Source organism: Schistocerca serialis, chromosome 6 (assembly GCF_023864345.2).
Source record: "Schistocerca serialis cubense isolate TAMUIC-IGC-003099 chromosome 6, iqSchSeri2.2, whole genome shotgun sequence".
Lineage (NCBI taxonomy): Eukaryota > Metazoa > Arthropoda > Insecta > Orthoptera > Acrididae > Schistocerca > Schistocerca serialis.
This window is the reverse complement of record NC_064643.1, coordinates 245,738,900-245,754,126: the sequence shown is the minus strand read 5'-3', so window position 1 is coordinate 245,754,126 and position 15,227 is coordinate 245,738,900. Positions and strand designations below refer to the sequence as shown.

The 15,227-nt window shown below is 36.0% G+C and overlaps 1 protein-coding gene across 1 annotated transcript in view; it reads left to right on the top strand.

The window, feature by feature from the left end:
* LOC126484081 (WD repeat-containing protein 89) overlaps positions 1-14,483 on the top strand; it is a 277,264-nt gene extending 262,781 nt beyond the window's left edge. The window contains exon 11 of the mRNA XM_050107451.1: positions 14,272-14,483. Coding sequence (XP_049963408.1) covers positions 14,272-14,322 — 51 coding nt within the window. The 3' untranslated portion in view covers positions 14,323-14,483. The remainder of the gene's footprint in view (positions 1-14,271) is intronic.
* Positions 14,484-15,227: the final 744 nt, after the last annotated feature.

Genomic DNA, 15,227 nt, shown 5'->3' with positions numbered 1-15,227 from the left:
AATAACAACAAAGAGTGATGATGAGCCAGTTCAGCAGCTTGGGTTAGTGTTAAAACTGCCACAGAATATGGCTTGGAAATTAATGTTTCAAAATGCCAGTTCTTGAAGAGAACTGTTGAGTTTTTTGGGTGTGTTATACAACTGGACAGTAGCTGTTCAAAAGTTTCCAGAACCGAAATCTGTTGCTGCAGTACAAAGTTTCCAAGGACCAACAGGGTGCTTTAGGAATTTTATCTCAACTTACTTTATAGCTGCCAGGCCTCTGAATGATTTACTGAGGAATAACTGAGAGTATAAGAACAGAGGCAAGCATTTAAGACATCCAAAGATATCCTTTCATCAGATACAGTCTTAAAAGTCTGTAATTCTGTGTAAAGGTACTTCTTTAGTTTCACAGATGGTTATACAGTCAGGGAACCTGAAGGGAACGGACAATAAAGTTTTCAGGACAGCTACAAGCCATGTTCAGTTTGTTTTAGTAACCTGTTTCACTTTTTAATTTAACAAGAGCCTCATCAGAAACTTTGGAGCTTACATTGTGAAACGTACAATGAAATATGACAATATGGAATCTTACATTGGCATTATAGAACATATTCCATTTACAGTACGTTGACTTACATTTAAAGTACAATGGTTGGCTGATTACTTCTCAGTGGATACAGTTTTCAGCTGGTAGAGATAAAACAGTGGTAAAAGAACAAAATAAGACAAATGTCATTTTTGAAAGAGAAATGTTTAAATTTTTGCAAATGCTTACATTCAACGGGGAAATCATGTTAAGGGCATGGATTGCTGAATTTGAGAAAGAAGATCTATCATACATGGTGATTATTTTCCAGACTGGAGATTAGGGTCTATGTTGTAAATAATGGGGAAAACAGGCATCATGTCCGGTATACTGTTATGTGTAGAACGCAGTATATGTTAATTGTTCACAACAAGAATTCCGCATTATTTGTGGTCCTTAAGTAATGAATTCAACTGCAGGCCCAGTTTTTCTGTTCACTAGTGGTACTAGTCATTCTTATATTTTGTAAGGTGAATTGTCTAAGTGACAGTCATATGTCTAGACCACACAGTTTTTACAGTGCAAAAATACCACATTACTTGTATCATATCATGACGATAGGTTTCTAGAGTCCTCCATTTTTATCCGCTTCCACAAAACTCGTAACTGACTAGCATGCTTCCGCAAGTCAACTGCCTCTTTACTCAAGTTGTAATCTGTAAGACATTGTGATTTCTTTATTCATTCACCATTCCTTGTCTGTATTTTACACTACTGTATGGTAAGCATTATATCATTGGACATAAACTGGATTTTTCTTCATTACTCAAGTTGTAATGTGTAACACATTGTGATTTCTTTATTCATTTAGCAGACCTTGCCAGTATTTCGTTCTACATTGTAGTGGGCATTATATCATTGGACATAAACTGGATGTCTCCACATTCCAGGTTTTCCTGTTTTGGCATGCTGCATCTTTTCCTACAAACAATGCCACATATGACTGTTCCATGGTTATGGAGCCAGAGGAGCAAATTTTGGCTTTGGTACCAATTGTTGACATAAAAAAATGTGTCCCGGTCCCAAATTCATCTTCATGAGTGTTGCCACTTTTCCCCAAATTGTGAATTCCACTGTAGTTGAAGATGAACAAAACAGGTCTTGTTATACAGTATGATCACGAAGATAAGATAAAATGAATAATGTAAGAAACTTTACTGAACTCTTAACAAAAGCACACTTTTTCTATATCAGAGGTATTATCAATTACAACAGCAGGGTTGTCAGCAAAAACACACTATTTCTGTATCAGAGGCATTATCAATCACAACAGCAGGGTTATCAGCAAAAACTAGTGCTTCCGACTTATATCACATTTATTGAGCACACGAGAAGCACACACAGAGCTGAGCGGTCTGCCCAAGCAGTGTGTACACCTTTTTATACATACATAGAATGTTCTAGCAAATTCCAGTATTCCACAAGTAAGTAAGTAAGTACCGGTGAGTCCTAACACATTCCACAAATCACAAATGTTAAATAGATAAGTAATTACAGAAGGCAGAAATCAAATCGGTGAGAGCAATTTGACAGCCAGCAGCTACGGTGTATGCACTACACTACAGCAGATAATGCACAGCATATGGCTATATTATTTGGTTCACTTATTTTCCTTGTGTTTTTAACTATACAGAAATTTACAAATTTCCATTTCTTGACGATTATGGTTGTGAGCAAGGGCACCCATACAATAGTTTGGAGGGGGGAGGGGGGGGGGGGGGGGCAAACTAGGGCATATGAAGTATTTTTAGTACCGTCAAATGGGGTGAGTTTAGATGGTTTTGTCGTTATTTTGATTGTAACTTTCGTATATATTGTTAGATTAAATTGATTGTTATGGAAGTGGTAGGGTATATGTATAACAAATGAAATATCCCAGAACCAGAAAGTGTATTTGTAGGTATATTTATCTGAGGCAGTTAAATAAAGTGTCCGAAGTCACCCCATGGATTGGGGTGATTTCGGACACGCATTTTTTAAATCTCTGTCTGAAGTTACAGTATATAGCGGGCAAATTCGGACAGTTACTGCCTTTTTTAAAAAAAAAATCTACATGCTTTTTATTTCATTTTGGAGAAAAACATCTTAACAGTCTCTTTGTTCACTTCTGCACGAGCTCGTTTAATATTTTCGCTTAAGCAAACAGAAAGATCTTCTGACTGTTGTTTGAGGAATAAGTGCACCCATTCTTCTCCTGGCCAATTATTACGAATTTTCTTCTCTTTTCGGCCAGATTTATCAAGGTAGCCTTTAACTAAATATCTAATATTCAATTTAGTGAAGGCAAATCCCCAATGTGTAGCCCCCAAGATATCTTGCTTCAATATTTCTTCTTCGTCTTTATTTAGCACTGGCTGTCCTCCCATTTTTTTCGGATGTGCTTCCTGCACTTTATTTTGTAGGGTTGATTTAGGTACACCATAAAAATCATACGCTTTTCTGTACGATAATTTACCACTCTGAATATCACAAACAGCCTTAGCTAAAAGTTCTGGGTCATAATTAACACTGTACTGTAACACCACTCCTGCTCTTATACGTTCTTGGCATTGTCCGAAATCACCCTACACAGTACACAGTTTTACAAAAACCATCATTATTTTATAACCTTGCACGAGAAACTAGACAAAATTGTACAGAAATTGTCTCAATGCTGTTAGCTACTGAACGCGTTGACAATTATGCTCACAATAACTTCCCGCTTGGCGCAACAATAGAAAGTTTCCACTTTACGATAATGCATGGATTTTTAACACTGAGACTGTTCGACAGTTATCCAGCTAGGGAAGCAATTGACACAAAATAAAGGTTGTGGAAAGCAATAAATGCAATCTTGGGCTTAAAATAACTGGCGCACGGACATTAAAATAAGTAACACTTTGTTTCTATGCAGTGGCAAAGAGCAAATAAACCATACTGTCCGAATTCACCCCGGTGTCCGAAATCACCCCGTTTGACGGTATTTTGGAAGATGAACAGTGACTTGTAAGTAGAAATAAAAACCTTCCAGTTCCAGCCCTGTTAAAAACTGCATAATACTGACTTTTAAATTATTTTTTGAAAGAAAAACACCTGACTATACTATATTTTTTCTTTTTACTGAGAGCTAGGGGATGGGGGAGGTCATGGCCCCAACTTGCCCCCACATATGGGTGCCTTTGATTCTGAGTGGATCAACACATTGTTTACTGCAAAAAGGAAACCTGTTTGTATGATAACACAAGTCTAGCAATGCCATAAATTTTCTATTTACTGCAGATAGGTGCAGGACACATTGGTGGTGGTGCTACATGGCTAATTTGCAAATTACACTTTATTGTTTTACAGAGTTGGATTCAGTCTCTTTGTCACATGTTATTTCTAATTGTACTATAGTCCTGTTACTATAATTGAATAAAATGAGTAGCTGTTTTTATCTGCTGTAAAGATGAGGAAGCAAAGGGCTCAAATGAATTGTGTACAATGTTGAACAGGTATATCCAAAGTTCGATTGCCGAGGACACAAAAGTGTTATAAATGTTAGAGGACAGTTGTGTGGGCCAGAACAAAAACAATAACCTGGTTGGGATGATGACGGCACTGTATGCAGTCAAAAGATTCAACAACATTTAAGTTATTTTCTCATTAGAGGTCATTCCTTTACGCCAAATGATATGGATATCAGAATAATTAGGGGGAAGCTGGGAAAGAAGCAGAGAACCATATAATCGATGACATTGTTGAATTCATAAATGATTGCTCAAAAAGCAGTAACAAATTGTTCACTGTTTGAATGAAGGTGGATTCTTTTTCAAATACAGTTCCTGGAGGTCTACATTCTGTATAAGAACTTCCCTGAGTGATGACATGTGTGACAAAGTTGTTCCTAGACACATGAAAAGGGTTCTCACTATTTCAAAGTACTAAGATATGACCTTTTCAGCTGATAGTTTCCGTAGTGTTAAGCGCAACATGAATATTGTTGGCTTCATGATGGACACTTTTAGGCTGAGAGAAGCTGTACAACCTTTGGAACTCCCTTCATAGAATACCTTCATATCTGTACTGCCTGTAAATAACCAAAAACTGGATGGCATCAGGAAATTGTTGGCATACATCCCTCAAGACAAGATGCAGTTTTGGAAGTCAGTCACATCATGGCCGACAACAATAGCATCTTGTGATGTAGATGAAGATAACTGAGAAATTCAATCATGCAAAAAAGTCAAATATTATTTAGAATTATGTAACAAGCAGTGTTTATTACAGTAAAAGATGTTTATATGTGCAATTCTATTTTAAAATAAGTAACTTGACCCCAAAATTAATTTGAAAATCCAAGGTACTGCAAGAAGGGAACATGTCAGACACCAGCGAAGTTATCTGCATCTTTCTGTTTACATCATACTTGACTTTTACATGATAATTAGCGTGTATACCTACATCAAGGAACCAGAAATGTACATCAGGGAAAAAAAAGCATTAAATCAGTTTTATTCAGTTTTTTGTCTCCATGGTAAAAGTAGGAAATGCGAACATGTTGCCTTACCGCAGTATGCAGTTCATATAGAGTTGCAGCCCAAATATATGCAGTAATTCCAATCACAATAAAATATGGATGTGACACAGTGGGTGTAGAGTAAGTTTGGCTGGAGTTGGTAACCTACATTTCAGTGATGGAATAAGGGTCAAGGTGATATATTGATACATTTTATTCATTTATTTTACATTATCAGACCATGATCTATAGGGCTCCTCTTACATTGGATTAGAGTTTCACACATACAGTACTTTTTATGTCTTAGTTGCTTACAAAATGACAATAATTTTGATATTGTACACAGTAATAAAAAGGGAAATAATATACTCAGAAATATTTTAATGTATCTAATGACTGTGTGAATAACAATACTGGCTAAGAACTATTAATGTGGATACTAATGGTACTAATACTGCTGCTGAAATTAGTAGTAGTAGTAGTAGTAGTAGTAGTAGTGTAGTAGTAGTAGTAACAGATACAAAATGTATTTAAAAGAATGATACTTAGTAGTAATGGGGTAAGCACAAAGGCAACATAATTGTTGTTTTATTAGATATCTCATTAACTGTCTTTTGAAGCTGGAGATATTCAGTTCTCTGATATTGTGAGGGAAATCATTCCAGAGCTGGGCTCCTGCTACTAAAAAGGACTTACTGAAAGCAGAGGAGTGGTGGAGTGGACAGAAAGGATTTTGCTCTGATGGGAATGAGTGTTTCTGCTGTTTTGTTCAGATAAAAGTGTTAAGGTCAATCAGAGGTATGAGGGACTGTATGTGTTGTGAGGATGATAGAGGAGGCCATGTATTTGAAAATCTCTGCATGTAGCCAGACTAGCTGTGCATAAGCAGATGATATATGATTTAAAAAATCAAATATATTATGTTGTCCTTGTTGGACTGTGGTTTGGAAGCTGTTACTATTTATGACACAATAGATAAATTTATTTTTCCCCATGATGCATTTCGAGAGTGTACACCTTCATCTTCTGGTGGATCAGTGACATGATCAAAAAGTCAAATATATAATGTCCTCCATGTTGGACTGTGGTTTGGAAACTGTGACTGTTTATGAGACAATAGATAAATTTATTATTTTTTTCCATAACACTTTTTGAGGGCTTTCACCCTCATCTTCAGATGTATCAATGGATTATATTATATTTTTGTTTACTGGATGTAGTCGATTGTCTGGTTTGAACTTCATTTCACTACAAATAAGACATAATTTGTAACTATTATTGTAATATGTTGCTAAGATGATAAACTTTCAATAGCAATAAAGGAAGTTCCAGCTGAGAACCCTGTTTTTAATAAGTATACACTTTCATTATTAGATGGCACACAAACACTAAACAACAAAATAAACAGTTCTGAGATTGTATAGATGTTGAAATACAGTGCCTTGCAAGACAAAGGGAATTACTGTTTACATTGTAAGTCAAAAATCTTTACAACCTTTTCACTGAAAAATTTGGTGATTTGGATGTTGTTTTCATGGTTTACTTTCGTCTAGTCTTTAGCAAACTAGAAGTTACTGTCTATTGTCTAGTATGCTTAAGAAGTTTCTAAAATAGTTTGTCACCGCTGTCTCAGATTTTTCACTGAGTATGTTCTGCCCATTTTTTCTGCTACAAATGAAAATTTCAAGTTCTTCATAGACTTCAATTTGTGGCCTTTGTGTAGTTTACAACGTATATTATATTGTTACCTACATTGTCAAAATCATGTCCTGTGTCATTAAAGTGAGTAACTAAGGCAGATTTATTGAGAGTGTTGTATCTAAGTGCAATTATGTGTTCCTTAGATCTAGTTCAGAAGCTTCATCCAGTCTGACCAGCATTGTACTGGGCACTCATTGCACTTCATCTTGTAAACCTCTAAGTTAGAAAATTTGTCTCTGTTGGTTTTTGTGTTATGTGGCAGCCTATTACATAATTTATTGCTGAGTGAAAAAGCAACTCTTACTTTATATGATCCCAATACATTAGCAATTTTCTACGAAATGGCACCACAAGTAGGGAGTGCATACTGTCCTGGCATGTCTGACGGTTGTTCTTATTTTTGTTTCTATCTGTTCATTTCCTAACTTTCTTGGAGATCTATAACAATAATGGAAAGGCAACCACTCACCTATAGCTGACTGATGCATGCAGCACAGAAACATGTAACAGGGAACAACATTCACAGTAACTTTCAAGCCCTTGCCCTTTTCTATCAGACATACACACATTCACATACAGAACATATGTGGTCATATGCATGACTTGGAGATCTTGTCTATGAGTGCATGTTGAAAACAGTTCGCATCTGCTATTTGTTTGATTACACCAATTTCAGTTTGAAGCATTTTATTGCTCAGTGGCATTCTGTGTGCCCTGTGTAATGCTAGTGTGACAAGGGTAGCATGAAAATGTATTCAACAACATGCACAAGAACATTCAGTTCACGTGTGAATGTGAATGTCAGAATACGGTAAACTTTCTTGATCTCACCACCACTAGAAAAAACAGTGAATGTATTCTTAGAATCTACAGGAAACATATGGTATTACCACAGATATAAACATTGATGTATCTTCATGCCAACCCATACACACAAGTTAGTGGGATATAGCTCCATGTACGGAGACCATATAATGTTAGTATAACAACGGAAAGAAAGCCACAAACTTTTAAAATTTCGTGCAGCATCTTATGTAAATGCAAATATAAGCGTGTCCATCAGGAAAACGATGGGCATTTCAGCATGAAGCTGATGTATAAAAATGATGGATAAAAATCAAATTTTTTTATCATATAGTTTCTTTAAAATCATTTGAGAAAGATTGTAGGACGTACGCCTCAATTTTGTCAGCGTAGTGCATCACCAACTGGTGTACCGAAAGTTGGCAAAGACTGTCTCATTCATTTCAGCCAGCTGACAAGGCAAACAAAACCATGGCAGTTGACACTGTCACCCATCTGCCATAATGTTCCACTTTCTGCACTGGTTCGAGCCACCTCACACTGGGTTCACCTGTACAGGGAACCCACTTTCTTTCTGTGTGCATCCTAAGAGTCACTTTTTCTACCAGCAATAAATTATGTAATAGGCTGCCACACAACATAAAAACAACAGAGAAAATTTTTTAACTCGAATAACTACTAGATAAAGTGCAATGAGTGCCCAGTTCAATATTTTGGTCAATCCAGATGAAGCTTCCAAACAAGGTTTAAGGCACACATATGTGCATTTAGGTAAAACACAATAAATGTCATATTCTACTCACATTCATGTACAGGACATACTTTCAGCGACATAGATAACAAGCTAATAATACTTCACAAACTAAACAAAGGCCACAAATTAAACCCCTGAGGAGGATGTGAAATGTTGATCCACAATGGAAAACACCCAAAATCAAATGTGAGACAGTGGCAATGAACCTTTTTGGAACTTTCTCAAGCATGCTAGATGATAGACAGCAACTTTTATTGTCATCTGTTCTTTAGTGACCTAAATTGTGAAAACAACTCCCAAATCAACAAAGTGATAGATTAACAAATAAATATATTTTTGTCTATTGTAACAATGATATTTTTAAGCAAAATTGTTGTGAAGCTGTAACACTGATATATACACTGAGGCGAGGCAGCAAGAGTCATAGAATACCTCCCTAATATCGTTTCGGACCTCCTTTTCCCTGGTGTAGAGCAGCAGCTTGATGTAGCATGGGCTCAACAAGCCATTGGAAGTACCCTGTAGAATACTGAGCCATGGTGCCTCTATAGTCTTCCATAATTGCAACAGTTGCTGGTGCAGGATTTTGTGCACAAACTGACCTCTCGATTATGTCCCATAAATGTTCAGTAGGATTCATGTTGGGTAGTATGGGTGGCCAAATCATCCACTCAAATTCTCCAGAATATTCTTCAAACCAATTGTGAACAATTATGGCTTGGTAACATGATGCATTGTTGTGGGAACATGAAGTCTGTGAATGACTGCAAAATGGTCTCTGTGTAGCCAAACATAACCATTTCCAGTCAGTTATCAGTTCAATTGGACCAGAGAACCCAGTCAATTACATGTAAACACTGCTCACACTATTACGGAGCGACGACCAGCTTGCTCATTGCCTTGTTGACAACTTGGGTCCATGGCTTTGTGGGGTCTGAAACACTTGAATCCTACCATCAGCTGTTACCAACTGAAAACTGGACTCATCTTACACAGTTTCCAGGCATGTGAGGTCCAACCATTAGGGTCACAAGCCCAGGAGAAGCACTGTAGGCGATGTCATGCTGTTAGCAAAGACACTCACATTTGTCACCTGTTTCTCATAGGCCATTAACGCCAAATTAAGCAGACTTGTCCTAATGGATACATTCCTCATACATCCCACATTGATTCCTGTGGTTATTTCATGTAGTGTTACTTGTCTGTTAGCACTGACAACTCTACGCAAATGCAACTGCTCTTGGTCGTTAAGTAAAGCTGTCGGGCACTGCGTTGTCCATAATGAGGGATTGCCAGAAATTTGGTATTCTTGGCAAACTCAACAGTATGGATCTTGGAATATCGAATTCCCTAACAGTTTTCTAAATGGAATGTCCCATGCATCCAACTCCTACCACCATTCTGTGTTCAGAGTCTGTTAATTGCTGTTGTGCAGCCATAATCTTGTTGTAAACCTTTTCTAATGAATCACCTCCGTACAAATGACTGCTCCAACAATGCACCGCCATTTTATACCATGTGTATGCAATACTACCGCCATCTGTATATGTGCGTATCATTATTCCATAACTTTTGTCACCTCAGTGTATGTTATTCTGTATATTTTATCTGCAATATAAGCTGGTAATGCTCTTTGACTTATGAGATGCCATTCTACTCCTGTAACCACATCTGGATTGCTTATGTTGTTGTTTGTATTTGTGTGTCATCTAATGGTGAAAATGTATATTTATAATGAACCTCGGGGCTCTTTCTGTTGGAACATCTTGTTAGTAGCTTTATTACTATTTAAAATTTATAATTCTTGTGCCACATTACTATAACAAATGCAAATTCTCTCTTATTTTAGCTAAATAATGTTCAAAACAGATAACTAGCCATGCCCAGCAAACAAAAATGTAATATAATCCACTGATCCACCTGAAGATGAAGATGTAAACCCTTGAAATGTGTCATGGGAGAAAATAAAAGAGTCTGACACTGATAATTGTTTTACTCTGCCTTTTTTTAAAAGATCAGATATCACAAATATAATGTATTCAGGCATTCATCATCAGTTTCAAGTGTCATGAGCTTGCCTGAGATAGGCCATAAATTATTGTAATCAACAACGGGTTACAAGCTTTTGTACTCATGCAAATTTCTTGGTAAAAGGGCAGAATTTTTTGTGCTGTAGTAGTGCATGGATAATTGCTGATGTCTTCTTGCACATTATAGCTACAGGAGTGGACAAATGTATGGAAACACGGCAAGAAATTCATGCTTTAACATAAATGCAGATGCTAGTCAAGTCTGCAGGCTACACTGATGTATTGCAAGTTTGAGTGCATTATGTCAGAACTCAGTGCATTTGCATGTGGGCAAATTGTTGATGGGTTTTTCTGTAACCAAGGTGGACAAAAGAGTCTGGTGTTTCAAGAGGCGCTGTATTGGGCCCATATGTTGCAAAGGTTGTTTTGGCTACGCTGTGGAAGGTTTGCTGGGAAGCCATTGCACATCCTCCAATAGTCCCGATCTCTCCCCATGTGATTTCTGTATTTTTGAAGAGACATTTGCGGCTGAGAATTTGCTTCAGTCAAACAGCTGCACGCCTGGATTCAATCGTGGTTCTGTAGGCAACCACAGAATATTTTTTCATGAAGACCCTGACTGTCTTGTCCGCAGTAGGAAAAAAATGTGTTAACAATTATGGTGATTACTTTTGAAATAACAAACAATTTACTTACTTTTTTCTATCTGTGTCATTTTATTTGACTGCCCTTTATAATATTCCAGTTTAATTTTTTGTTGTGGAGGGAGCAGGATATGTAAGACTAAGTGACTTTGAAGAAGAAGTTAACACATTATTCACCGTGGACACTGAGAGCCAGCTCTGTAGTTATACATTTTTGAGTGGAGATTTTTTTACTGTTCTGTCTCACATTCATATGGGAGGTTTATTGCTATCTCAATTACTTCTGTCATAAAGAGTTATACAATATTGGAACCTGAACGTGGCTATAGACTTGTACCCAGCAAAAGATCAGTTCATACTCTGTTTTACTATTGTCCTTATATAGCAGTGTTATGACTTTACAAAAACATCCAAGTTTGATTGCTAGGAAGGATGCATCTAATAAAAATTTCAGGACAACTGCCTGCTCACATCCATGTCTAATTCAGTTTGTTCTTCATCTTTATTATTGAGTGCAAAAAGCTTTAGACAGATGCCCAAAGTGTTTGAGCACAAAGAGTAACTGTGCCGAGTTATATTTGTTTTGTTGCTTCATTTCAAAGAAAGTCAGTGGGCAAGGCATGTTGAAAAATAGGTCCTAAATTTTGTGATTTCTGGCTTTTTTTGTTTGTTAGTTTCTGACACTAAGTGTAAGGTTTAAATTAATTCAAACTTTTTTTGCTTGAGGTAGATCATTTGCCATTTGAACCCAAGAGATGCAAATCTGTTACCCAAGAGAATAGCCAGTCACATAGTTATTTGCATTGCTTTGCATCTTAATGTTGTAAAATCAGATGTGGTTAGAACATTATTCATGTTTGCTGTGAGTGGTTCTAAGTCTCAGAAGATAGCAGTGTCATTAGTAGAGTTAGTGAAAGGAGATCCCTGACAGCTGGCAACCATGTGGCTAGAACTGTGAAGCGCAATGGTCTAGGTAATGTTGTAGTTTTTAATTTATTTGTGTGAAACATGTAATTACATGCATAGCAGTTGGTAGTACAATAGATACGACAGTATACAATTTAAATTTATTTTATAATAAATACTAAATTATTTTACATAATAATACATTAGATTTTAGTTTCTGTGGTCGGCTATAGTAGCACTGCTCAGTGAACCATGATTTTAGATGTTTTTTGAATTTTTCACCAGTTAACAACCTCATTTCCTTTGGTAGTGCGCAAAAATATTTTGCTCCTTTAGTGTATGGACTGTTTGCAGGTTTTTCAGTCTCCTGTTTACCATATGATAATTTCATACTTTTCTAGTGTTATGTTCATGAATCTCTGCATTACCACATGTATATATCTCATCATCTATAGCTAGTACTGTTGTTTCAAACATATACATAGAATAGTCAGTCATAATTTTAAAATCTGTAAACAATCCCTTGAGAGGTTCTAGCATCTTTTTTGCCTAATATTCTCGAAGCTCTTTTCTGCATTTTAAATGCTCAGTGTACATGAGTTTTGGAAGTTACACTCCATAACACAAGACCATATGCACGAAAGGGATGCATTAAACTGAAATAAATAATCCTCATTGTTTGCGTGTTGACATGTGGGGCTATTCTTCTTGAAACATAAATGTTAGTCTGTCACACATATTGCCAATTTGTTGTCCATAATAGCTTGCTATCTACTCATTCACCTAAGAATTTACACTCACTGCAGATTTTCATAATATATTACTATCTTGATAATTAACACAATTTTGCAAATCATCAATATTGAAGTAAATTATATATATATATATAAGTTGGCTTTTAGATTGTCATTTTTAAACTTTGACATATCTATAAAATGTTTTACCTCTCTGCCAAGAATTAACATTTCATTTCCGCAATAAAGGCCTGAAGTGTCATCTGCATACATTGTAATGTAAGTATCATTTTTAAATGTATTTGGAGAGTCATTGAATAGCATATAAAAAGGAAGGGAGCAATTATTGATCCCTGAGGCACGCCGAATTTGATATTTCTGACCTCTGTTTTGTGACATTTTAATGTTTCTCCATTATTGTATGTGGTTTAGGTACACTGTCTTTTGATTTTTTTTTCTTTTTGTTTTTAGTAGGATGGAATAAGTTGTAAAAGTTTTCCGCTGATGCCATCTCTGGCCAATTTTGACAGCAGCCCTTAAAGATCAACCTTATCAAAAGCCTTTGATAGATCTAGGAAAACTCCAGCTACTCACCTGCCTTAATTTTGTTGAGAACTTTCAGCATAAATTGTAGTGTGCTGCTGTCATGTTGCTGTGACCACAACTAAAACCATGCTGAAAATCTCCCAGGAATTTGTGCATATTTTAATGTTCCAATATGTATTTCAGAATTATTTTTTCAATTAACTTACTAAAAACAGAAACTAAAGTGACCTGTCACTAATTTTCTACTAGTTGTTTATCAGTTTTTTTTCTAGAGAGATTTAACAGTGGCTAATTTTAATGTTTCAGGGAAGACTCCTTTTGAGACACTATCTATTAAAGTCATAAAAGGATATGCTAGATTATGTTGGGCATTGTTTAGATGAAAATAGAGAAACTTCATCCCAGTCAGCAGATTTTTTGCTTTTACTTTCTCTGATGAGCTGCAAAATATCCTTGAAATGAACTTCAGGGGCTTGATCAGGTTCAGAGTTTACCTCAGGATGATTTGCAACATCTGTGGTACAAAAGTCAGATTCTACAATATCTATGAAGTGTGTGACAATATTGTTATTAGATATCTGTATGTTTATGTTATTTTTCGGTTTTGTTTCATTGTCTCTTATTTCATTTACTATGGATCAGCAGGTCTTTGAGTTTTGCATTTGTAAGTTAATCTTTTTCATCCTTTAATCTTTTGATTTGCTTGCAAAACTGGTATTTATACTGTATGCATGTATCCGCCTACCACGTGAAAACAGTAGTCGTGTATAGAGGTGCAGCATCATTGAGGCTTTGTCACAGAGACATATACAAAGTTGCGATATGTTGTTTGTTGTGGCAGATGTGCAAAGCAGCCACACCAGGTCTCCACAGTTATCAGGGATATCCTTTTGCTAGCTCTACTATGTAATTATGATGTGTGTAATACCTCTGTAAAGATGATGTGTAGATGAATGCCCCTTTTTATTATATGTAGTAAAATTTACGAAAGAGGCCATTGCAATACTGCTAGTGGAACTTTATTGTGAGCTGTGGAATTTTAGATGTATGTTTCTGCCTGTAAGAAGTTTCTTTTTCAAATGATAATGTTTTATCTTTTTTCAGCATTTTAAAATGAAACACAAGAGCAAGTCAAAGCCATATCAACGTGAGTAGAATGCCTGAACGAAAAGCAATTTAATATATTTAAAAAAAAAAATACTGTTTTTATTTGTTTAATCCTAGCTGTCAAATCCTGACAAAAACAGCTCTGCTTGACAGTTTCTAATTTTATGCAAGGTGTGAAGATTATGTAATTGAATTATAAATATGTATTTATTGACTAAAATACAATGTCTGTGTCATCAGTAAATTAAATCTCTTTTTATTTGGTACTTACACAAGGTGTTCCAAAAACTGCAAACATAGGGATTAGTTACTTACACTAAAACAAGAAAAAATGTGTCTAGTAAATATGGCTCAAAATTTTGTGGCCTAAGGCCTATGAGCACTTGTTCATCTTTGATACTGTGAAACATCTCTTTTACTGCAAGGACTTTGCTTTCCATATTTTGGGAGGAGATAGTATGAACCAAACCAATATAAAAAAAGGCCAGTCAACATTGAGTCTAAAATGCATACTTTAAGAGCCAGTGAGCACTTGTTCATCTTCTCAAGTGTGAAACACATCTCTTTCTACTGAACAAGTGATTGTAGCTCTTAAGGTATGCCTTTTAGAGCCCAAGTTAACCACACACTTTTTTTTCTGTTTTGGTCCATACTATCTCCTCCAAACATATGGAAAGCAAAGAGTGTGAAATACAAAAGATGTATTTCATAGTATTGAAAATGGAAAAGTGTTCATGGCTCTCAAGGTATGCATTTTAAAGCCTATGTTTAGCATATATTTTTCTCTTGGTTTGATGTAAGGAACCTGTCCCTAAAGCTTGTCAGTGTTTTTTTGGGACATGTATACTTCCTCACATTACCTATTACTATGACTCAGTAGTACTCTGATACAAGTAAAACTGCTGGTAATTGTTTATTATGGACTATAGAAGATGACTACAGTGGAAAATATC